Raw genomic sequence first — 26,526 nt, forward strand, 5'->3', positions numbered from 1 at the left:
AAACAGACATGACAATTAAATACACTGTGAAATTCTAGATAGGATCCTGGACCAAAACAAGGTCATTTAATGGACTATGATCAAAATGCAAATAAACTTACAGATGGTTAGTATTAACTCCTGATGTCTACATTTGTTCTACAAATATTAGCAAAAGCTGGGCGAATTCTATACACTATTTCTGCAACTTTGGTAGACCTAAGTTTGTTTTAAAATAAAATTAAAATGTTCTGAATAATTTGACATAAAGTGCACTTCAATCTTTCTTTAAAAACTAACTCTAGTAGAAATACAGAGAAGGCAATGGCACCCCACTCCAGTACTTTTGCCTAGAAAATCCCATGGACGGAGGAGCCTTGGTAGGCTGCAGTCCATGGGGTCGCCAGAGTCGGACACAACTGAGCAACTTCACTTTCATGCACTGGAGAAGGAAATGCAACCCACTCCAGTGTTCTTGCCTGGAGAATCCCAGGGACGGGGAAGCCTGGTGGGCTGCCGTCTATGGGGTCGCACAGAGTCGGACAGGACTGAAGCGACTTAGCAGCAGCAGCAGCAGCAACAGCAATAGAAATAACAGCATTAATGTTCTGTACTAACATCAGAAAACTAATCAGATAGTGATAGTCTTGCTTATGCTTTCTAATTTTTTTGATAAATAGTTCTATACAGAGAACTCTGATTTGGAAGAAATCAGAGATAAAAAAATATCTTCTCTTCTACAAACAGAGAAACTGAATTATGTTTATGTTAAACTAGCATGGAAATGAACTTTGGACTAAAGCAAGCATATAGGAGTAATTGGCTAAAAAACAAAAAGTCTTCAGATTTTGAATTACTACATGTGAATTTTTATTCCCGCATAATAAAAAATTCAAGGAATAAAACTTTGAGCTCATTTTCTTAAAAATCTCCATAAGAAAGTATAGTGCCATAAATACCCCTCTTACAATTTTTTTTCCTAAAAATCAAATTACAAAATTCTCAATTAATAAACCTTCACTTAAAAAATGAGTTACAAGTAAATATTTGTAACCTGTTTTTTTTTTAACACTTACGGAGAGCTTAGTATACAGCAATATAGTACGTGTTTTATATATATGGCCTCACTCAACCTCACAACTCAATGACATACAATACAATCGTCACAAGTTTACTGAGAATAAACTAAGGCACAAAGCAATAAAGTTAACTCATCTAAGATCACAAATCTAGTAAGTTGTAGACTAGGAAACAGAAAACCAATTTGTCTCCAAGATCCTGAGTTTTAACTAATTTTATACTTTTCCAAATTATATTATTTTGATTAGCAATATTTGCTTTTAAAATACTTAGAATGTGATAAAATGCTAGAATAAACGCTTTAAGTAGAACTGAAATTTTCTTCTTTTATTTGTTTTGCCATTTCTACCAACCCAGGAAAGTCTGCAAGGCAAAAAGACTTAGAAATAAAGTATAGCAAAACTCAGTATCAGCACCATAAATAACCTAGAAACAGATGTTTCTACAGAACCTAAAAGGCCTATATCTAAAAGTCTGTTGAAATGGTAATTCGAAATTCTTCTATCTTGAAAGGATCTCCAAAAAATCAAGATTCAGAATTTTAATTTCTAGTTTACATGTCACATGTATCTATTAACCTGTCTAACAAATATATAGGACAGTCTCTTAAATGTATAAAAATCTCATAAAAAGTTCAATGAGTTTAATTATCTTAATGAAATTTAAACATTGTATTTAAGTCATTAAATATAAACATTAAATTAATAAACATTATATTAAGTCATCACTTGTTACGAGCAGTGTAAGAATAATGATCTAGCAGTAACAATTGGATTTTATTCTCTACTAATTCAGAGCTCAATTCTGCTACTTAGAGAACAGTCTTTCGCTTGTTACCGTATATAATATTTTGTATGGCTGTTGTAGCTGTCCTAAATTTTAATGTATTTTTAAAATTATTTACAGACGGCTTTCATTATTTCTACTCAAATTCTTCTGTATATAAAAATAAGATCAAAGGAAGGTCATTCCCTTCCTCATTCCGATGAAACCTAATAAAAATCAATATAATATCTCTTTGTGAGTATGATATGAGAAGTACTCAGTAGTTTATACAAGAACAAGATGCTTTCAAATTCCTTAACAACAAAGCGAGCAAGGTTTTTTAAAAAGACTAGAGAATTATTTAATTATAAATAACACCTTTAATCTACTCTAGTTCTATATAACTTGTCTGGCCATTGAGCCTGCAGTGACAAAAAGTAGTCACAGATGGCATCCTGAACTTTGAGGTCCATGTCAGTCAGTAAACCATCAAAAATTAAGAAAGCCCAAGTTTGCCAAATACTCATGAGGTATTTAATACCTACACAGTAATAAAACTACAAACCAGGAAAATAAAGAATGCCCAACCTGATATGCTATACTAAATTTACATTCTGAGGGAAAAAAAAAAAAAACATTAATCCTGATATTTTACCAACCATTCACAGCTTTCACAGACAATCCTACTTTCCAAACATTTTAGAAATAAGATTTTATAGTCACGATCCAGGTCGTGAAAACGAAAATACTGCCAAAAAAGAAAATGGTGAAATGGTATGAAAGGAAAAGAACATCATTACCATCAAATCAACTTTAGAAATGTGATTTGACATAAAAGAGATACATGAAGTTTAGTTAAAACCATGTGGGCTATCCATACAACTTTCTAAAGGCCATCACAGATCTTGGATTAAGGCCTTGTAAGTGCCACTATTACCACAACTCAAGTTTTCAATTTAGTCAGTGAGAAAACAGCAAATGTGAATATAACTTCTTCAAGAAATAAAATTCTTGTATACTCCCTTCACATATTTAAATAAGGCACTTCTTTAAGTTTTATTCAGAATACAAGATTATAGTGTTTGAGTTGGAAAATCTTTTTCCATTCTTCCTTTAAAACTTGAATCAAGTCTCTGATAAATACAGCTAATACTTTAAAAATGCTGACTTCCTGCTGTTTTATGGTCTATCGTCAAAGTTATTCCCAAAAAAGCCAGAAAATACCTTAATCTACCAATACATCTTCAGGAACATCTCCAATATCCATTCTTTTCACCTCTTTGATAAACCTTTTAGTCTCCAAAAGACTTCCATTATTCTCAGAATTTGACATCCTTTTTGGTACCACTTTCTTATTCCATTGCTGAAATAAATGCTTTAACACATGAAATAGATAAATGGGAGTGCAAATGTTTAACTGGGTCCTTTACTTTGTTAGCAATGTCAAGTTTTAACTCTAAAACATAAGAAAAACAAAGTAAAGTAAGTAAAATGTCCTATGTTTTACTAACTGAAGCACAGAGCAAGTTCTGATCAGTTCCTATCTCTGAGTTCATGGAGTTAACTAGTTCTTTCTCTCCTAGTTTCAGATTTCCCCTAGGAATATGCTAACTCATACGAGGCCCATCCTTAAGGTCTGCAAACCATTTACAATGACAGGGCCAATTAAATGAGGCTGCAAATATGCCAGTGCTATACTTCTCACAACATGTTCTTAAACTTCTGCCAGATGGTATATATACTTGCTATACATTTTCACATGACAACAATTATACTTTTATTTCTAATATAAATCAAATACTTAAGAGAAAACAAGGTGGTATAGCAGAAAAAGAACCGCTCATGTAGAATAATAAATGAAGGGACGGGATGCACTTGAAGCCTGCCATCACTTAGCTATACGACCCAGAATATTCCTCACATGTAAAATGAAACAGATCAACATTTCCCAAAGTATGTTCCCAAAAACACAGGGTCTACAAGACACTAATAGGTGCTATATGTTCAAATGAGTTGGAGTCAAGAAATAAGACTGTCTTCCTTCTGCAGAATTTCTCAGTCTTTAATAAATTAAAATACAATGTCAGTCTCCAAGATGTATATAACAAAAAGCATTCTCCCCCAAATTCCAGGGCTCTAGAACATTTTTCTTTTTACTTGAAGAACCAGCATTCCCAAAACATTAGTTTTGAAACTTTTAAACTAGATTTCAAAATCCAGTTCAAGGAATCTCTGAAACTTAGAAACCAGGTACTGACTCATTATCTTATTTAAAATAAACTGATTTAATTCCATTCATTCTAAGCAGATAAGTCTTCAGTTCCATATGGGACTGAGTATGGAACAGATGGTCTTTAGGACATTACGCCTGTCTAAAACAATCTTACAGCAAAAAAGTTTCAGAACCATTTGATTAGGGAAATGGTTTCATTTTAGGAGTATCAGCAATCTGCCACATGACACTACATTCCTTCTACATATTCCCTGCCTCCATTAAGAAAGAGGAAAGTATGCTTTTAACAATTTTTATTTCCATGAGTTCCAGAATTCTGAAGCACTTCTCCAATGGTCAAGCTACAGTCCAAGCACCCTGGGATTCAGCAAAAGAATTAATCGCAATGCTTTCATTATAAATTCACTTTTCTCTTATGTATCTGGAATGGTGATACTAAATATACATTGTTCGTAAGAGAATTGAGAAGGTGTGCACTCCTCCTGCATGCATTAATTCTCTAATGGAGCTCCAGGTGAGAAAGGCTACCACGGAAAATGTCACAAAGGCGCAGCATCACTTGTTTCTAAGGCTGTAGTATGGAGAAAGTCTCTAAACACGTAGACAAGTTCGTAATTTCAATTTACAGTAGGTAAGAAAGGAATCATTCTTATTTGGCACAGTAAGAGCAGCAGCTACTATTTACCGAACAAAGAAGTGAACTTGCTGCACTACATTATCTCCTTTAATCCTCCCATTAACAGTGCAAGGGTAGCTAGTACTCCCATTTAACAGGTAAGAAATTGGGCTTACAGGTACATTTACAAAGGTCAGACAATGAAGAGACAGCATAAACAAGATTAGACACCTGATCTGAGGCCAAGGATAATGCTCATTAAACTCCACCTCATTATGCTCTATGCTCATTAGTTTACAGCATAGATTAATCAACCTGTGTGAACAGAAAAGCTGTCATGCACATCACACACAGAATAACTAAGCATAATTTAATGTGGAATAATTCAGAAGACATACAAGATTTTAGGATATTTCTTCAGGGTCCAAGACAAAATTGTTTAAGACCAAAATCATGTCTTTTTCCCTTTGCATCCTTAGTATGTTTGCTCAGTGTGAACATATGTGTATAACAAGCATTTAATAAGTATTTCTTAAATAATCACACATATCAAGAAAGAACAGAAATATGATAAATATAAAAAGCCTTCTGGGCTAACAGACAATTGCTTACATTGCTTAGTTTTTCTAAAATACTTCATACAGCTAAAAACTATCACCAGATCCTCCTCTCGCCTGACCATCCCTTTTACTGGCCTTTCTATTTTTGTTCCCCCCCCCCCGCCCCTTTTCATGTTTTGAACCTCTAACTCAACCATTTGTATTAACTGCATTTGTATTAATTGTATTTAAGTCACATATTCACAACACAACCAGGTTTTTGTTAAGCCGATGTGTTCACTTTTTTTTTGCATATGGATCAATTTCTTAATAAGCTAACTGAAGCTACTGACAGATTCTTATAAGCTAAGAATCTGAATGTAACTAGAGACATACCTAAACTTATATAAAGAAAAAACAAAGTCAGTCTGTTAGCCTATCCATTTCAGAAGGGTAACCTCACTGATAATTTCTCTTTTTCAATGTGACTGCTTCAAGGATTGGGAAGAGTGGCAAATTTAGGCTCTTGAAAGCATATCAATAAGCAAAATGTCTAGAAATGCAATCAATTGTACAAGATGTGAAAATTACTGACTTTTAGCAGCTTTGGCTATTTCATATTACTGGAAAGTGAAATTATGGAACATGTGAATAAGATTTATACTATGTTACTATTAAATGACAAATTACTACTATATCCTTTAAGATATACTTTAAGATATCCTTTAAGATATCCTTTACTGTTAATTATAATTTTTAAAAATTCCAATTGTTTTCTATAGTTCCACTGTTTATAAGTGAATCAGGAAAATATAAAAATTAAGGAAAGCAACTTTACTATAAGACATTTGAATTAAAAGAATAACTAATGCAACTAAGATTTAAAAATAATATTCTTCTAGGTTAATAAGCAAAAAAGACTAGTAAATCTTGTTTTTCAACTTCATATAAAAATGTTCATGTAAATTAGTAATTTTTTATTCCAATAATAATCTTGCAATGTGAACATAAGCTGTCACTGTACAAAATTAAAAGATCTGAGTCACAATGTGCTATTATAATTGAATTGATTAAAGAGTTTTCTATTTTGAAAAGTACTGTAATTTGATCACATGAAACAAAAAATAACCTGAAGTATCAAGAGCTTATAAGTCTGTACTTAAAGCTCACTGAGATCAATACAAGGCTACCAGTCTGATCTATTAAAATGTTTGTCATAAAACTATCTCTATATCAATTTATTTTTCAGAAATTGGATTCCACTTAAGCAGATTTTCTAATTAAAGGCTTATTCTTTAGCAAAAACTTGGAAAACTTAAATAATTTTGAGTAGAAAATGCTTTCAAATGTTTTAAGAAAAAAAGAACGCAATTAAGATTGAGAGGATCATCATTTGGAACACCAGTCACTGTACCACTCCTGAAGAACCAACAGGAAGTGTATAAGGCCAAAGAGCTCCATACTCATATGCTAAAGACTGCTTTTTTTGTGGCCTGCATTTGTGCTTTTTTTTTCAAATTTTAAACTTTTTATTAGTGAAAGTGAAGTCACTCAACTGTGTCCAACTCTGCGACTCCATGGACTGTAGCCCACCAGGTTCCTCCGTCCATGGGATTCTCCAGGCAAGAATACTGGAGTGGGTTGGCATTTCCTTCTCCAGGGGATCTTCCCAACCCAGGGATCGAACCCAGGTCTCCTGCACTGCAGGCGGACTCTTTATCATCTAAGCCACTAGGGAAGCCCTTTTCTTGGTATAGCTAATTAACAATGTTGTGGTAGTTTCCGGTGAGCAGCAAAGGGATTCAGCCATACATATACATGTATCCATTCTCTTCCAAACACCCCTCCCATCCAGGCTGGCACATCACATTGAGTAGAGTTCCATGTGCTACACAATAGGTCCTTGTTGGTTATCCATTTTAAATACAGCAGTGTGTACATGACCTTCCCAAACTCCTTATCTCCTCCCCCAGGCAATCATAAGCTCCTTTTCTAAGTTTGGGTTTCTTTCTGTTTTGTAAGTAAGTTCATTTGTATCAATTCTTTTTAGATTCCATGTATAAGGGATGTCATACGATATTTCTCCTTCTCTGACTTACTTCACTCATTATGACATTCCCTAGGTCCAAAGTAGTATCAAGTATCAATACTACTGGCCCTCCCCATCTGTGGATCCCACATCTTCAGATTCAACCAACCAGAGAATGGCCGAATCCATGGATATGGAACCCACAGAGAGCCAGAGTGGTACAAGCTCTGGAATCAAATCACCTAATGGAATACTAGCTCCATCACTTAGTAGTTATGTGACCAACTTCCTTGACATTTTACCTGTAGTAGTATGTCAGCCAATAATATAGTGAAAGACATTTTAGAATCATCTGTCATCCAATCCTAAGGTCCTCTATGAATTTATCATCAACCTTATACAAATTTACCTTAAAAAAAAAAAGTTAAAGAAGTTGCTACTTCAAGTATTATTTACCTTCAGTAAATATTAAACATACTTGATACTGGGGCTTCCTAGGTGGCTCTAGTGGTAATGAACCTCCCTGCCAATGCCAGAGACATGAGACATGGGTTTGATCCCTGCACGAGGGGTGATCCCCTGGAGGAGGAAATGGCAACCCACTCCAATAATTCTTGCCTAGAGAACCCCATGGACAGAGGAGCCTGGCAGGCTACAGTCCACAGGGTCGCAGAGTTGGACAAGACTGAAGCACCTGAGCACACACGCAAGTATGCTTGTTCCTAAAAGGATTGGGATGAGGGGATATATATATACTTATGGCTCATTCACACTGCTGTACGGCAGAAACCAAGACAACATAGTAAAGCAATATCCTCCATTTAAAAATAAATTTTAAAAAAGGACTCGGATGCAGTTTAATATTTGGTTTATTACTATGGGATTCAAGAATGGAGGCAGAAAACTAGTTAAGATACCTAGCTTGGACTCACCCTACACCTCCTCATTCTAGATCTACCCTTCCTCCCTGGAATCTCAAAACAGGTAAATTCCTAATAAGATATATATCCAGTTGTACAAACATAAATCCTGATGTCACATAGGAGAATAACTGGTAAGTAATGTTTGATAGATCCCAAAAGAAGAGAATAACACAATGAAAAAACAGCTTAGGAATCACTGAAATCCCTTATTTTAAGATTCTATGATATCATGGAATATCCACCAAAGACAAAAGATAAGGCTCCATGCTTAACTCTGGAAGAGAAGTTAAGATCAACTGTAAGTGATCAAGCCTTTTAAAACAGGACAAGAAGGAAAGACTCAGACATGTGACAGCTCTTTAGCACCTGATCAGCATACAGCACTGGAGCCAAAACCAGAGATTTACTCAATTCACCTCATCACCTTGCACCCCAAACAATACAGTTGAAAAAACAAAAATCAAGTAAAAAAGGTTAACTACAAAGTAGCATTTTTTCCAAAATAAATTTAATAAGGTAAGTTTCACTGAACCAGTTCAGTTCAGTTGCTCAGGTGTCTGACTCTTTGTGACCCCATGGACTGCAGCACGCCAGGCTTCCCTGTCCATCACCAACTCCTGGAGCTTATTCAAACTCATGTCCATTGAGTTGATGCCATCCAATCATATGAACCTCTGTTGTCCCCTTTTCTCCTCCCACCTTGAATCTTTCCCAGCATCAGGGTCTTTTCCAAAGAGTCAGTTCTTCGCATCAGGTGCCTGAAGTATTGGGAGTTTCACCTTGAGCATAAGTCCTTCCAATACCATCTCTCAAAAGTAAATATTAAAACAGGAGAGTATTTTCCTCAATAAAGAATCCTAGTCATTGTTGAAAATAGTACAACAAAAAGGATACAACGAAGAAAACAAAACTACATTAAAGGAATAAGCAAATACCTCCTTATGAAAGAAAGTGATTGTATTATCCATTTCTAAAAAAGAGACTTAAAACATCTAAAATGAGAAATCAGCTTTGATACAATTATTTGATTCACTGCATTGAAAAGATGATAAAAATATTTCAAAGAAAAAACTGAGGGGGGAATATTATAATAAAATATCCAAATAAGTAAGTATCTACACAATACCTTAAACTGATAGGTAACTGATATGCCATTTATTCATCAGTAACTGACATGCCATTTATTCATCAATAATTTCATTAATATAAATATAAAATTATATAAAATATATACAGTATATGATATTTTATAATATATAAAATTGATATAAAATATAAAAATCATTGATAATTACTTAAATCTTAGCATGTATTAGGGACTTTTTAGTACTGAAAATATTCTCTGTAATATCTGTCTGTAGAAGCCTAACATTTATTTATAACACATTATGAATTTCTTACAGAAGACTCTTACTAGGAAAATGTGAAGCACTTCCCTTATTTGAGAATGGGGAAAAAAAGCAACATAGAGCAGCATATTAAACAGTCCATGGTTAAATGATACAATGTGGCAAATACAACTAAAAATACCATCTCTTTATACTTATCCATAGCTCAGTAATTAACACCATTTGGACTTTATTCAGGTTCATGCTTCCTTAAAATAATATACAAAACATAACCTAACTTTCAACTAGTGAAGAGTCAATACCGTATCAAATTTCTCTGGGGTTTTCTTAAAATTTCCAACTCCGACTTTGCTGTCAGGTTATGAACTGCTACTTTCTTTCTGTCATCCTACATGCCTAAGAGTCCCGTTTTCCCCTTCCCCTCCCCTCATCTCCTTTAAGATGATACAGCTAGTAAAAGTCCAAAAAAGGACCAGAGATACCATGCAAAAAGAGGAAACAAGCAAAACAAAAAAAACCACATAGCTTTGTTTTATGATGGCAATTTCGAACGGTTTCGGAAGCCAGAGCTGCGTTCTGAAGGATTAAGTTACCCACTCTGGATAAGTGGAGTGTTACCGTGTGTGGACTGGGTCCTTACCTTCTTAGCTTTCCTAATGAGGCCAAGGTCACTGGTTCAAACCATTATCTCCGATTGCAACCACAAAGAGAATGTGCCTCTATCTTCACCAGTGATGGAAAGGGAACTACTGAACTTCTCATACCCCATTAAGAAAGGAAGCAATGAGACATTCAAAGTAAGGATGTGTTTCCTAAAACACAGCACTGATCAGGCCACTACATGAACACAAGAAGGGCCCTCCATTCCAAGTCCAATTAAGTCCAAACTTGGCAATCCTGCCTTTAAGGCTTTTCAAAGTTAGCCTCGTCTGCCACGTTCTTGTATACAGACACTATCTCCTACCAACTTAGACTATGTCCTGTGTTCTTTTCTATAAAACACTCTCCATACCTTGAACCTTTTGGGCTGTTTTCTCTGCTAATGTGACTTATATTACAAATCCCCACAGCTATCAAAGTTCTGTCAAAAGCATGTGATCTTTACATTCTATCTCTCACCACTGCTTTAATAGTATCTCTCATGAAACACCATATCCTACCTTGTCATACTTTTCCCATTTACTGGATTTCTATCTCAAGTCATTCTCTAAAATGTTTCCAGAAGCTTGCAAAAATAGATGTAAATATTACAAGATAAATTATAAATGGGTGAAAAACTGACACAAAGGACCAAAAATAGGAGAAGAGTAATATATATTGAATCTGTTACCTGTTATCTCTTCCTTTCATGTACATGTGTGTGTGTGTGTGTGTGCATGCACGCATATATATGTGTGTGTGTATATATATATATTTATTTATTTATTTATTCTTAAATTCAACTGCAGGCTCTCTTTAAGGATATAAATGCTAATGCTATGCTAAGTCACTTCAGTCGTGTCCGACTCTGTGCGACCCCATAGATGGCAGCCCACCAGGCTCCCCTGTCCCTGGGATTCTCCAGGCAAGATCACTGGAGTGGGTTGCCATTTCCTTCTCCAGTGCGTGAAAGTGAAAAGTGAAAGTGAAGTCGCTCAGTTGTGTCCGACTCCTAGCGACCCCATGGACTGCAGCCTACGAGGCTCCTCCGTCCATGGGATTTTCCAGGCAAGAGTACTGGAGTGGAGTGCCACTGCCTTCTCCAAAGGATATAAACAGTGCTATGTATATACACGTAAATAAATTACATCCTTCCAAATACCCAGGAGATTCTGTAATCTAAGGACGATTTTAAAGCGTCCTCTTAAAAAAGCATATACCTTTGTATATGTGAAGTCGCTCAGTGGTGTCCAACTCTTTGTGACCCCACGGACTGTAGCCTACCAGGCTCTTCCGTCTGTGGGATTTTCCAGGTAAGAGTACTGGAGTGGGGTGCCATTTCCTTCTCCAGAGGCTCTTCCCGACCCAGGGATCGAACCCAGGTCTCCCACATTGTAGGCAGACGCTTTACCGTCTGAGCCACCTCGTGTACCCACACATATGTGTGTATATTCCCAAATTTTTGAAATGGCAAACAAAAATGAAAAAAGGCACCAACATATAAAGGAATACGTTTTGTGGCACTTTAGATGTCAATAAAATAATCAAATTACATTTACTGTCAATGATAGTCTTAATGTTTTTCTCACTTTGAATAAATCTATACCATTTCCTTTTTGGTAGAGACTCTTGCCTGGAAAATTCCATGGATGGAGGAGCCTGGTGGGCTACAGGCCATAGGGTTGCAAAGAGTTGGACACGACTGAGCGACTTTTCCCGTACTAGGAGTGCTCAGGGGATAGGAAGAAATAATTCCATCTCTTTCTAGTGCCTGGAAGAAACTGGCAATGGACTCTGGTTAGTACGCAAAGAAATCACCTATGATCAATAATGTAAAGAACCCATCCTAGATATTTAGTTCACAGTTACCTGGATTTCCTTTCACTACTAAATATATTTAGGACACATCTGCTTTGGATTACAAACACAGATAAAACCTATGGAGACATTAAACTGCCAAAATCGTACCTGAAGGTTAGAACCACTTAATCCTTCAGACCTTTAAAACTGCAGCTGTAAATCAATAGCTTTTCTGGAAAATCAGGGTTGTCTTTTTCGTTTTTGACATAAGAGAAATGAAACATTGCTTTGAGGGAGGAGAAGCTAGAAAAGTGAATACAGTATTTTTACAAGTTGAGAAATTTGCTAACCAAAGGGTTCCTGAACTGAATCATCTTACAATGAAAACCACAATCCCCCTAATTTCCTCCATTCATTAAGACTGCTTTAAGACAACTTTAAGACTGCTATGACTCCAGAGCACATAATCTATCTCAAATGGTTTTATTAAACCCTTGCCCCACAAAAATAATACAAGAGTAAGGTTTTATTACTATCACCACTAGAAATATATCATACCCATATGATAGCAAAAATGTAATGCTAGATATTATTTCAACTATACATCTATATGTTGTTTGACTAACTAGTCAATACATGGCTTGTTGACATGGAGATATACACTAACCCTAATAACCAAAGAAACTAGGTAACTAGGAGAGCTGAGAGAGAATAAAGTCTCATCAACAGTGAGCAATTTTATAATCAATCCATCCATCTACAATTACTCAGAAAAAGAATACTCAGACACGTACACTGAGTACCAGGAGCTCCTCGCCTAGGTAGTAAATCAGTATTATAAAAATAATCTGGGCTGCCTGGAAAAATAAGATGCTATCTCATCTGTCTTATCCCCAGGAAGCTCAGTACGCTTTATTCTATGGCTCCATGGATGAGAAAAGGCAATACCATTCACCACGATCTAATCCTTAATAAAATCAAGCCATGGTGAATCTTCTCCCCAGTCAACACAAATACAGTTTTAAGCCACACAGCCAGGTTTAACACTGGTATGTCCACAAAAGGATATGAAAACCTTTGAAGACTCTCAAACTAGCCTCTGATGACCCCTGAACTACAACATATTCTGTATTTTCCCTCCTGTTTTTAATAACCCCAACCTGAAAAGGCCTCATCTCTTAATACTTTTTTACTCCCATTTAATATCCATATATAATCAATTAAATTTATTGCTAATTCTAATCACTGCCACATGTTTTTCATGGTTCCTTGCCCTTAACAGAAACCATAACTTACTAGTTTAGTAACAAGTAACTACAGTGACCATAAGCAAAACAGAATGGTTAGGAATTTTAAACAAGTAATTAACTCAACACTTACTACACTAACAAAGGAAACTCTTAATACAAACAAGTGGCATTTTGCCAGTTAAATGTTTATATTTTAAACAGCTGAAACTGCAAAGAACTTTCAAGGTAATACTTAGATATTTGAGAATCATTTATGCTAAAGAGCTGAACCAGTCAAAAGGAGATAAAGAAAAATACTGACACAATGTAGAAATAAATGGGTTTAAGTTGGAGAACTCATCATAAACTTACATAAACAAAACATATGTGCAAAAACAAACGGAGATGCTTGTTAAAAGCAGCAAGTAATACTGCATTGCTTTTTGCTCATGAACAGCAAAAAGTAATCAATCAATTTTCAATCAACTCTCTCAATCAACTATACTAAAGGAGAAAATAGTGTTATCACATGATGTATCAAAAACTTATTTACCTTTCAAATATGTCATAATAGTGTTTTTAAAAAGAAGTTGTCTTTATGCCAACATTAAATTTTTTTTTTCTTCACTTATTAAACAGATTTTGACTGAGTACCTACTGTCAGATACCAACATATACTTTGTATAAATAGTAGCAAACCAAAAACCTGTTTGTGAAGCTTAAAATCAAACAGATAATCACACACAAATTACAAGCTGTACTAAGCACTATAAAATAACAAGGTGATCTTAAACAGTGTTAACAAAGAATCTAAGTTTAGACTGGTGTATCAGAGAAGGCCTCTTAAGGTGACAGTGAAGCTTTAGGGAGGAAAGGAGGAAAGATGACATAGAACACGTTTTGGCTAAAAGAACAGTCCAAGCCAAAGCCTGGAGGACAGAGCAAGAAAGGATGACAACCTGAGGGTCTGAAAGGAGGCAGATGGGACTCAAAAAGTGAGGGGAAATAGCATATGAAGCCAGAAGGGAGCAAAAGCAAAATGGAATCACCTTAAAAAAAAAGTGGAAATGCCTTAGGGATTTGGGACAAGTGAGTAACTGAAACAGATTTCCATTTTAAGAATGTCATTCTGACTACAAGACATAAAATCAGAGAAAGGCAAGAATGTATGCAGAAAGTTGGTGAAGAAGCAACTGCAGTACTTTTCAGAGTTGAGTATGTTATCTTAGGCTAGAGTTGTGGCAACAGAGATAGCAAAAGAAAAGATAAATTCAAGATATATTTAGAAAGTAATGGTCAGAATGTAGAGGGTGAGGGAAAGAAATGACTGAGGCTCCTAAAGTGAAGAACTAGAATGAGAAATAACATTTATTAAAATGAGGATGACTAATAAATTTGAGAGGTCAAGTAATGAGGAGGTTAAGCTTGTGATCTGTTGAGACTGGGAGGCTGTGAGAACGCAAGTAGAGATAACATTTAAGGCAAAGGCCCACATCAGTCTAGAGCTAAGAAGAGCTCTACTACCTAGGGAAAAGGGAGGAGATGGGAAGAGGACACAAATCCAAAGAACTCCAACGATGAGTCTGATAGAAGAGCTGAACTGAAAGTAAATGAGAATGGGTGCCTCAAGGAAGGAAAACAAAGCTCAACTAGACCTCATGAGGCTGAAAGGTCCAGTAAGATTTTCAGGTCTAGCTGATAGGTAAAGAAGAAGTGAAGGGTTGGAGAGAGTGGGCCCTTTGAATATACGCGAGCCTAGGAAAAATGTCAACCTGGAATCCAAAACTCAATATAGACAGATCATTCTTTTAAAATAACATAAACATCCTTTATCATTTTTCCCCTCATGTCATTTCTTTTAATAAGCCACTAAAGCATATTCTTACCATGACATAGTCAACCCTAAAGACACAGTGACACAGCAAAAATCAACCACTATGGTTCAGATAATGCCGTACCAGAACAGGGTGTGCTCTGCAGTTTCATATTTTTTAATTGAAGTTTCTAAACAAACAAACAAAAAAAAATCTATTTGCTTTGCAATACTGAAGCCAATGTTACAAAGACAGAATTTAGATTAGAAAATTAAAATGGTTTTCCTGAAAAGATAATTTTCATACAACTTTCCCCCCAAAATGTTAAAACTAATTCATCTAACATTTGTCTGTCTACTGTATTTTCCAGGTACATCAATCTTATGACTCTGCCCACTTTTTTCCTCATCAAAGGGTCACAGGTAAATGCTGATATGTTCTAGGGCAATTCCATGATTTGTACTAAGACACAAATCAACGAGGCCTGCCTTCTTTCAGGTTTTCAGCCACTCTAATACTCCTTAGGGGCTCACCTCGTGTTGGCCTTATGAGCAGTGGAAACAGCACCAGATTCTGAATTGGAAAAACGACTTTTAATCCTTACTCTGCTTCACTGCTATGTGTGTAACCTTACACAACCCACTTGGTTTCTTTAATAAACCAAATAAGCTTCTGTTTACACACCAGTAAATTAGAGAAAACTTAATTCACAAGGTTGTTTAGTGATTAAATGTGATAATAAGTATTAACTGAATCTAATCCAACATTTTAAATCACTTCTGTGAACTGAAATACCAAGTTATAGGCCATTCTTATTTCTGCTGAATATAAGCCAAGCAATTCCACTCAAAATTTATGTACTAATTACAGATCAAAATTTTGGAGCATGAATCATTAAAATTAGTATCCTTCTTCATATTTAACAGCATAGCATTCTACAACTGAAATAGACGTGTAGTTAACCACAGTTCACACTCCTTTCCTAAAAACCTCACAAACATGACAGAAAAGGAATTTTTAAGATATAAAAAGCCATGAGCCCACAAAAATTGAGAGAATGGGTGAAAAGACAATAGCAACAAAAATTTGGAAGCTGGAAAGCAGATGGTTGAGTGACAAATGACTTAGCAAACACTAGGAAATCAAATCTTTAGCAAACAGTGGGGAAAGCCAAGAACAAACCCAATTTAAACTGTAAAATCCCCAAAAGACTCAGGAATTGGCAGTACCACATACATCTGAAGTGGGATGTGGGGGAGAGAGAGTGCTAAAATAAGAAAGATTGTTTTAAAGTCTGTTTAAGAAGCAACCAGCCCCACAGATACCAACCACCCCTCCCCAACCCCAACAAAAAACTGAAAATATATTGTCTAGTGAATATAAAACACAAGATCCTGGGACTGAGAAAATGAGGCACAGCAATATGCAGGAGAGCATACCGAAAACAAGCTGACCAAGTGAAGGAACACATACGGAGGTGCCCGGACAGGTTACCAGAGTGAAGCTAACAAAACCTCTCAGAATTTCAAATCAGCATTTTACTCCCCTACTCACACACAACCACCATCTAAGGAAAGGCTGTAACACAAAAGATAAAGACCAAACAAATAAAAACTAAGAGAGTAAAAAATGGAGGACACAGATCACACATGGAGAAGAAACCTAAATGAATAAAAAAAAAAAACTAACACTTATACTCAGCTAAGAGAAAGTATGATTGCTACTAGAACAGGATAGATACTATTCAAAAGGACCAAAGACAAAAGCTCTTGGAAATTTAATATATGATAATTTATGATTATAGATGAAAACTCAACAGCAGTAGAGCAAAAAGAAAAAGATGGAAAATAGGAAAGAAAATATCAGAAAATCAGAAGACTGGTCAAGAAGGTCTATTATCCCAATAAAAGGAATTCGAGAAAGAAAAGAGAAATCGGAAAGAAATAATCAACAACCTCATTCAAGAAAAAGTCCCAAAACTAAAAGGCGTTTCCAGACTGAAGGGCACACCAAGCATTCAGCACCCTGAATGAAAAGAAATCCACATAAGGAACCCTCACTGTTAAATTTCAGAATGCTAAAAACAGATACACTCTTGAAAGCTTTCAGATATTTAAAAAATGAGAGAAGGGAAGAAAAGAGAATAAACAAGAGGACAGGGGTAAAAAGGAAAAACAAAACACACACAAGCCACATGTAATATATGTAAGCCATCAGCAAGGCTTCAAACTTCCCAAAAGCAGCATGGAAGCTAGAAAGCTATGGAGCAAAATGATAAAATAATACACTTTCCAATCCAATATCCTTTACCTAACTGTATAAGGGTAATATAAAGCCATTTAAAAATATGGAGCAAGCCAAGAAAAAATATGACATGGGTCACTGGAAAAGAGAGATCCAACCACAGAACCCCACAATATTAGGGAAGATCAGAGAAATATGAGAGACTTCCTCAGAAAGATAAAAGTGGTAACAATACCTGATATGTCTGAACATCTCCAGGGACACTTGATGAAACGCTGAGTCAGTGATTACTACAGAGAAAACTAAAGCGGCAGTGAGGCGTGGAGACAGTGAATTCCAGCCAGATCAGCCTATGGAAAAGCTAACAGTCAACAAGTCACATTGAGAACTGCTTATCAGCTCTTTAGTCTCCTACATTCAAGTACACCCAGAAGATCAAGAATTGCCAGACATCTGAGAGGCTCTATCACAAAATGTTAAGCCCAAAACCCACAAAAATGGGAAGAAAGGCAGCCTGGAGGAAACAGATGATGATGGATGAAAACATGGGGTAAGGGAACCCACTACTAACATTAGTACATGTTAAACAATATACAGAAATATATATACAAGTATACCATACATACTAGATGGCTGGGATCGGAGGAGGAAGGCAAGTGCAGGACATTAGACAGGCTAGGAAAAGTTATACTTTATAAGAAAACTGAATAATCAACAGTGATGCAATCATAACTATTAAGATGAAGGGGGGACCAGGAGGAAGGAGGACCAGCTGAGTAGATCATGACAAAGTCAATCTTCATTTTCTACCCAGGAAGTTACTAAAGCCAAAAACAAACACTAGGAGTATTTTTACCTAACACATACTTATACAAAGCAAACCTAAAGGAAATCAACTTTGAATATTCATTGGAAGGACTAATGCTGAAGCTCCAAGATTCTGGCCACCTGATGCAAAGAGCCGACTCATTGGAAAAGACCCTGATGCTGGGAAAAATCGAAGACAAAAGGAAAAAAGGGCAGCAGAGGATGAGATGGTTAGACAGCATCACTGACTCAATGGGCCTTAATTTGAGCAAACTCTGGGAGACAGTGAAGGACAGGGAAGTCTGACATGCTACAGTTCATGGGGTTGCAAAGAGTTGGACACAACTTAGCAACTGAACAGTAATATAGAGCATATGAGTTAGACATTTCAAAGGACTTTCCAAATTCGTTTCATTCTTACAAAATCCTACACGGTAGATACTATTCTCACCACTTTCTAAAGTAAGCAAACCGAGGAACAGAGAGGTTAAGCAGCTGGTGAACAACAGAGGGTGGCTCAACCCAAGCAGTCCACGCTCCTAACCACCTGGCTGCGTTGCACGTCAAGTAGTAATACAGGCGGTTATTTAGAGACTAGGAGATAAATATCACAATCATCATCTACAAGATGTGAAAGTGATTGCTTCAGGGAAATAGAGAGGGCAGGAAGCTTTTCTTTGTTTTGATAAGCACGTAAACTATTTGGCTCTTTAACCTGGGCAGGTACAACATAAATAAAAATTAGATCTTATAACTTAGTATTTCACAGTTAAAGTATTTTATCTGATGCAACCATCCTAAGAAGCTGGCAAAAATGAGTATTACTCCTATTTGATAAGAAAGCTCAAATTCCTCATTAATAAATATTTGAGGAACTACTCTATATACAGGTACTCTATTTAGAAGATAAATATCAATTTACCTTAAGGTATGAAATTTCTTTTCATTCTGTTGCATTAAATTATATGATCCTGCATCTCCAACAGTTATGCTTAAGGTGAGAGACAATACAAGTTTTAAATCATCCAAAAGGCAGAGAAAGGTCTGCTCATTAATTCTTTCAAAAAACACTTAGCTCTTGCCCTGGAAGAATTCACGGTCTTGTGGGGAAAATGGGTAAATGTAATTTTAATTGAACGTGCACAGTGCCTTGAATAGAAGAACACTAAAAAGGGCTAAGGCAAACATTTCTTGAAGAGAATGCTACAGAGGGAACATCTGAGCTGAGTCTTGAAGGATGAATGGAAGTTTGACCAATTTCACAGAAGAGACTGTATTAACAATCACAAAACACTGAAAACATCAGTGTGAAATACCTGCATCTTCCCTGTGCTGTAACAGTAAGTTCACATTAAAGGCTAACCTAAGACATGATGTGTTTTGTTTGCTAGCCACCCAGTTGTGTCCAACTCTTCACAATCCCGTGGATTATAGCCCACCAGACTCCTAGTCCATGGAATTCTCTAGGCAAGAATATGGGAGTGGGTAGCCATTCACTTCTCCAGGGGGGTCTTCCCAACCCAGGGACCAAACTCAGGAATCTGAGCCACCAGGGAAGCCCAACATAAGACATTAAGACCTTTTTAAGGAGAATGATTTTTTTAAAAAAAGATCACACATAATCTTAAGGCCTGATCCATGTTTCTAATCTTTATAGTCTCTGCCAGTAGCCAACACCAGTAGACACATGTGTTACCAACATTTTAAAATTTACCCTGTGTCAATATTATTTCAAAAGATGAAAAAAGAACAGCCAATCTTCATTTATCCTACCACCTAAAAGTTTTATTGCTAATGTGTTTTCTAAGTCACAATACTGACATTACAATGTATCCTTTTCTCCCATGAGATCCATAGGTGAAGCCCAGAAGACACAAACAACACAGAAACTAACATGGGAAGAAAAAAGTAAAAACAATTTTTTAAATCATTATCACTTAACAATTTTTTCCCAAACTACAGTGATAATCCGCAGTAAAATGCCAAGAAAATAATACACAAATTTACCAGATCTGACCTTTACAGCTATTTTAGGGGTCATTTTGATATTACAGAATTTCAAACCTTTCTACATAATTTGCCCCTCATTAGTCCTCACCTCAGTTGCTATATGGAAAAATTTTGTTCTACTATCTTAAACTGGGACTCTAGCTCTACAGTTAAAAACCAAGTTCTAAGTAGCAACATCTGACTTTAATCGTCTGGAACACCATGTTATGGAAAGCTCTATCATGCCCTACCACCAGGAGGAGAAAACAAAAAGGAAAAAGTCATGCCAGGAGACCACAATGGTAATTAGTAAAAATCATGGCAGGTTTGAATTCAAAGTATGTGGTTTTCATTTGTGTATCCACCCATCTTTTACTTCTCTAAATTTAGCATCCACATAATATACCTGTTCTTATAGGGGTTTTACTCAGATCACAGTCACTAGATTTAGAAAACCTGAATATCTGAGGTAAGTTAATTATTTAAAATTATAGATGTGTATTAGCATGATTTGATAAATTTAAAGGTTTAGCAACAATTATAATACAACTATTAAGGAAACCACCTCCTAGAAGAGGTCTCTCTTTAAAGTTAGAGCCTTGTATACATGATACAGAATACATGTGGCTAGATAACAAGATTCTATATATGACTTAGAAAAATAAGAATCTTCAAAGGCAAGAATTTAAATTATTTCAATTAACTATGCCTTTACCTTATATCTTTTAAGTAATTTAAAAAAAAAGAAGGCCTCACTGAAACATTTGGCCTTTGTTTTTCTAAAATGGCAATTCTTTTGAAATATGCTCAATTTTTCCAAAGTGAAAACCACAGACATACATTTAGAATGTAAATGTTCCAACTGGCTTAATAAAAGTTCAATCACAAAAATCTCCAATACTAAAATATTTAAGTATCTTTCACATTTATTCAAAGTTCCACAGTGAAAATGAATAGCCTCTGTCAAAACTCCTTGATCAAAACTATTACTTTGATCAAGGTTAGTAAGGCAAATCTGTGAAAAGAACATTCCTTTAAAAATCAACTTAATTTAAAGCCGTGTAGTATCATGAGAGGTTTCACAACTCTTCTAGCTAGCCAGCTTCAAAGACACAATTTGATTCAATAAATGTGATCACCATATTATTACCAATCCTATTAAGAAAACAATGGTCTAGTAATGTATTTTAGGCTTTCTGTATTTCTCTGGTTAAAGAAGAGAACAAGTAGAGTAGATTAGCAGAACACAGGCAGTTTCATGTCTCTATAAATTCAACCCTCCAAGACATTCTCTCTTTACTCTTTAAAACAGCTACCATCTTGATCTACTATGCAAAAGGAAAAACATACTGCCTACTACTGTCAAAGATAAATTGGGCTGTTTTTAAGAGTGTATGCCCCTCCTCCCCCATAAAACATTTTTTACCATTCCCATTTCTTTACTGTTCAGATAAAACGACCATTAAGTAAGTACACAAAAGTCGGTCAATTAGTTTGAGAGCAACCTGTATAACCCAGCTTAGGTCACCTTTCCTATAATATCTGACTAGGAAAAGCAGTAACATGATCTTTTTCAGACTAATAGCAAACACAGTAGAACTTTGGGTCATCCAGTCCAGTGAAGGAGAAACAAATGGAACCAAAACCTCCCCTTCTGCCCCCAAGAGATGATCATAACGATTTTAGTAAGTCAAAAGAAGAGACGAACTATTAAGCTGGGTTGGCAAAAATTAAGCTTCTGTTCATAATTAATTCTAAAAAACCATCTCATAAATAACAAAACCGCTTGGGGCTCCCATACCTACTCTTAATGTTCAAAAACCATTCTGTCAAGTATTGTTTACGTTTTACTTAGACCATTTCCTAAGCAGTTTGAAACCATTCCATCACACTCCTGCTCTAGAAAACTTACCAGAAAAATGCTCGTTCACCTCTAAAGAGGAAAAAAGTAGATAATGCTTTTAGACTAACCCTGTGCATATGCAGTGACTAAAAAGAGGAACTCTGCATCTGCTGAATGCCTGCAGAAACACGGCATGAGCTTACCTCTCGTCCTCGCCATCCACCAGGGGTGTCGTCAGCGGTAGCACCTTCAACGGGAAAAGAGAAGCAGAGGCTGCAAGGCTGCTGCTACTGCCATCTGAAACTGCTGACACTCCCCCACTGTCACCACTGATGGTCTGAGGTAAGCCAACTAAGGAGGGTTCCGCTGGGCGCCTGGCATCTTCGATTTGGCTTCCAATTGCCTGAGCTAATGATTGTGCGGAGAACTGAACAGAACTGAGCGGTAGCTGTTGTGCCAAAGGCAAATTTATATTAGATGCTAGCAAGGGAGGCTGACTGACACTTTGAACCAAATTACCATTCTGAGTGACAGGGGCTTGTGCTATATTCTGTGACGGGACCAAGTTTGTCGGGGCAGAAGGCAGTCCAGAAGGACCAGCTGAACTAACCTGATTCGTAACAGAAATACTACTAGCAGAGGGCAAAGGACTAACTGCAGGCAACTGCTTCGAAACCACTCCTGGAGCTACCGACTCGACCCCCTGTGGCTGGGGAGGCACAGGTAATAGGGTACTCTGAGGTGCAATGACCAGTTGTTGAGGAAGGCCTGAAGCGCTGGGCTGAACTCCCTGATGAAGGATCGCAGCTGGAGCAGGTGGCACTATCTGTGAAGACGGAGGAGCACCTTGCTGGATAACTGAAGGTGTGACTTGGGTGGAGGGCTGCTGCAGTGCCGATGGTAGGCTTGTCTGTTGACCAATAGTTGCGATTTGACTGCCAGGAGGTACAGCAGCTACTGTCGTGTGAGCCTTGCCAACAGGTTGGCCAGCTGCCCCCGCAGGTTGTGCTTGCACTGCCGCGGGCTGCACTGGGAGCTGGATGCTCTGTGGCTGAGCCATAGGAATCACCGTGGCTCCAACAGCCACCCCTGCAGAAGTGGGCTGTCCAGAGGATACCGCTGTTTGGAGAAGCGGTGAGGGCTGAACATACTCGGAGGCTGGGTTCGGAGCCACTGATGTACCATGGCTTGGGGCCATCGGAGGGCCCACAGCTGGCGCCGGCTGGCTATATTGTACCTGTTGGGGTGGCGCCCCTGGCAGGGGAGCTTGCACTGGGGGAACCGCCTGGGAATACGGCAGTTGGGGTTGAGCCAGGCTGGCGACGGAAGGCTGCTGACCTAAAGCCGAAGTGACGCCCACCACGCCAACAGGTGACGGCTGAATACCGGCTTGCAGAGGTACTGGTTGAAGACCTGGCTTCGGCTGATAGCCCAGTTCTTGAGACGGTAACTGTACCTGCGAGATCTGCGACTGAGAAATACTCTGAGGCATGCTAACTGCTGAAATGCCCTGTGGAGCGGCGCTACTGAAGTCCATCTGCGGAAGGGCCACCCCTGGAAGGGTCGGGGGCACCGGCGGGGCTGCCAGGGTGCCCATCTCTCCGCTGCCCACACTCTCCGTGTAGTGACTCAGTGTGCTGACGCTGCTGCTCACAGAGCTCCCACTCGTGCTCTCCCTCTCAGAAGTCGCTTCGGTCGGGTTTTGTCTTACACTTTCCACCACCTTATTTACGACCACCCCTTCGGTGGCGGGTACGGCGGCGTTTTCTTTTTCATAGAACTCAGTGCAAGTCCATCGACCTTTTTTGAAAGGCTCAGAAGTAGAATCCAACTTCACGACTCTGAACCTGGACGTGTTAACGGTTGGCTGTTGCTGCTGACTCGAAACGGACCCCACTGTCATGCCCGCTGCTGCATTGGCAGCGCTGTTAAAGGCCGCGGAGGAAGCAATCGTACCATTGCCCATGCCACTCAAGATATTCACATTAACCCCGCTGCTCACTGCAGGCCCGACACTCACACTAGCAGCACTGGGGATACTGCTCACACTTATATTAGCGTTACCAAGCATGCTGCTGGTCACAGGAGGATTAAAACTACCCACAGCAGTGACGTTAACGTTATTCATCGTATTGGTGCCCGTAACAGAATTTATACCTAGGCTGCCGGTAGTACTCGGAGCACGGACACTAGTCATGACAGATGCCGGCGAGCCACTCGATGATACAGCAGAAGTTGGTGCAACTGGCATAACACCGTCAGAGCTTCCCGCGGCCGAGAGTTTTCTGGACACTGGGCTTGAGGGCGGCCCTCCAGGGATGGATGTACTGGCCACCCCGGCATGGGATGGATGGTGGTGCCCGTGGTGCAGGTGGTGGCCATGAATGGGATGGTGGTGATGGAGGGGGTGTGGATGAGCATTCCCATTGATCACAACGTTCTGTTGTGGAAGGTGAGGCAAATGAGGCTGAGGAAGGTGGGGCTGGTTGGGAGAGACCGCCCCAGGTGTCTCGGCTTCCTGGAAGTTATTGAGAGTCTCTTCCGAGGAGCTGCGTTCAGGCTCCCCTAAGTCCGTAGCCCTGGAAAGCGACACATCAAGGATCTCGGAAGACGACAGATCTTCCGTGTGAGACTCATCCAAGTCGTCGTAGCTCTCCGTGTCCTCTGCGATGCTGTTGTTCGAGCTGATGCTAGCAGAGATCTGAGCCGGGGTCACGCTCGTTATCTGGAAGCCACTTTTCTTTTTCATCTGCGTTCCGCCTGGCGCAAGAGGCTGTGCCTGCAGCTGAGCCTGCGAAAGGAGGTTCAGGCTTTGTGGAGGCGGAGGCTGTGGTCCCGACAGAGAAGATGCTGCAGGAGGCGGCGGCTGGAGCAGCGACGGAGGCGGAAAATCCTCGGCAGATGGGGCACTACTACCGACGCCGGTACCTGCTGCACCGAGAGCTGAGGCGCTGCCCCCGCCGCTGCCCCTTCGAGGGAACATTGCCGGGTGCGCCATCTTCCTAGCACTCATGTCTGCAGCGGCCGCGGCCGCCGTGGACTCGGGCGGCTGGTGCATTGTGTTGGGTACCGGGGCGGGGGGCGGAGAAGGCGAGTGCAATTTCCTTCTGCACCGTAATCTTTGTATTCAAGACGCCGAGGAGGAAAACGGGACCTGACGCTCCGCCCGGCGCGATTCCCCCACCTCCTCCTCCTCCTCCTCCTCCTCAGCCGCAGGCGCCGGCCGTTCCTGCCTTCGAGGGCGAGCTTCGGAAAGGGAGGATGGACGAGGGTGAACGGGGCGGCCGAGGACCCGAAGGGGGGACCCCTTCAGTCCTTCGCCATCCACTTTCCCCTCTGGCCTCACACCCCCTTTATACTCCGCTTCACGTGGGGTGCGGGGCGGGAGGGAGGGGGTGGGCAGGGGAGCAGGGAGGGGAGGGGAGGGAGGTGGGAAAAGCCAAGAAATGCCCACCTTCTCCGGACAACTCCGGAGCCACCTCCGCCCCTCCTCCCGTCGGCGGCGGCGGCGGCCGCTGCAAAAAGCCTCCCGGTCGCCCTGCACGAAGGCGGCGCCGAGCGAGTGTCGCCTTCCCCTCGCCGCCCCCCAGCGCCGCCGCGGCTGCCGGCGGCGAGCCCCGAGCTCAGTCAGTGTCGCTCAAACCTCCGCTCCCGGCCCCGCCGGCCCGGCTCGGGCCTCCTCCCCCCACGGCCCCGCGGACCCTTTCAAACCCCCTGGGCTCGCGGCGGCTGCTGCTGCTCCGTGAGGAAACGCTGGCCGCGGCTGGGGCCGGCGCGGCGAGGCTCGGGCGGCGGGGCGCCCGGTACGGTGAGCCCAGCAACGGGGCGCGGGCGGACGCGCAGAGACGCCGGGTCCTCGCGGAGCACGGCCGGGGCGCAGCGGCGGCGGTGGCAGCGGGAGCCCAGGGACCGCTCCATCACTGGCAGCCATGGAGCCCGAGCATTTTCCTCCCTCCGGGCAGGCGCCTCAGCTCGGCACACGTCCTCGGGGAGGAAGGGCCCGGCGCCCGAGCCTCCCCGGAGGGCGGCGGGACGTGCGCTGAGGAGCGCCGGCGGTGGTGCGAGCCGCTTCGTCCTCGTCCTCCGCAGCCGGTTGGTCCTCTCACCCCCGCTGCTCCCGCGGCCCGGGCGGGAGGGGGCCGCAGGCGACGGCGACTCCTCTCTCGGCGGCGTTGGTGGCCAGACGGGGCTGGTGCAGCGACTGCAGCCGACGCCGTTCAAAGGAACGAGAGGTGGGGTTTGGTCGGTGTCGGCGAACGGGGCGGGTGAGTGGGTGGGTGCCGAGGGAGGGCGGCGGGCGAGGAGGGGGCTGTGGTGGTTGTTACTAGTGCTCTTCTCCGGCTCCGCCGTATCCCCCGGTCTCTCGCGGCATCGGGAGAGGAGGGACCAGCGCCCGAGCGCAGGAGGAGGAGGAGGGGCGACCGCGGGCCAGAGGAGGCGGAGGCGGTGGCAGCGGCGGCGGCGGCGGGAGGGGGCCGGCTGAGGAGGAGGGAAGATGGCGTCTGCGCATGCGCCTCGGCGCCGCAGACATAAAGCCGGGTCTGGCGGTAGAAGGAGGCGGCGGCGGCGGGTCTTCGGGCCTCGCCGAGCGCCGGGTGTCCCGGCGGAAATTGCCGAAGGTTGACTGAGGCGCCGGCGGTAGGGGGGT

General features: G+C 40.4%; 1 protein-coding gene across 19 annotated transcripts in view; it reads right to left on the reverse strand.

The window, feature by feature from the left end:
* Positions 1-26,251, reverse strand: part of TSC22D1 (TSC22 domain family member 1) — a 124,274-nt gene extending 98,023 nt beyond the window's left edge. For 10 of the 19 annotated variants that reach the window (XR_015137843.1, XR_015137844.1, XR_015137846.1 and 7 more), the window contains exon 1: positions 22,082-26,090. Coding sequence is in view for 7 of the 19 variants with exons in the window: in XM_086328880.1 (XP_086185006.1) it covers positions 22,082-24,936 (2,855 nt within the window). In the remaining 12 variants the exon portion in view is untranslated. Of the gene's footprint in view, positions 1-22,081 lie in introns of all 19 variants that reach the window. The other 9 variants (XR_015137850.1, XR_015137851.1, XR_015137853.1 and 6 more) reach the window with 3 other exon arrangements.
* Between the last annotated feature and the right edge of the window lie 275 nt (positions 26,252-26,526).

This window comes from Bos grunniens, chromosome 12, assembly GCF_055505025.1.
Source record: "Bos grunniens cultivar Pamir isolate PY7600 chromosome 12, Bosgru_T2T1.0, whole genome shotgun sequence".
NCBI lineage: Eukaryota > Metazoa > Chordata > Mammalia > Artiodactyla > Bovidae > Bos > Bos grunniens.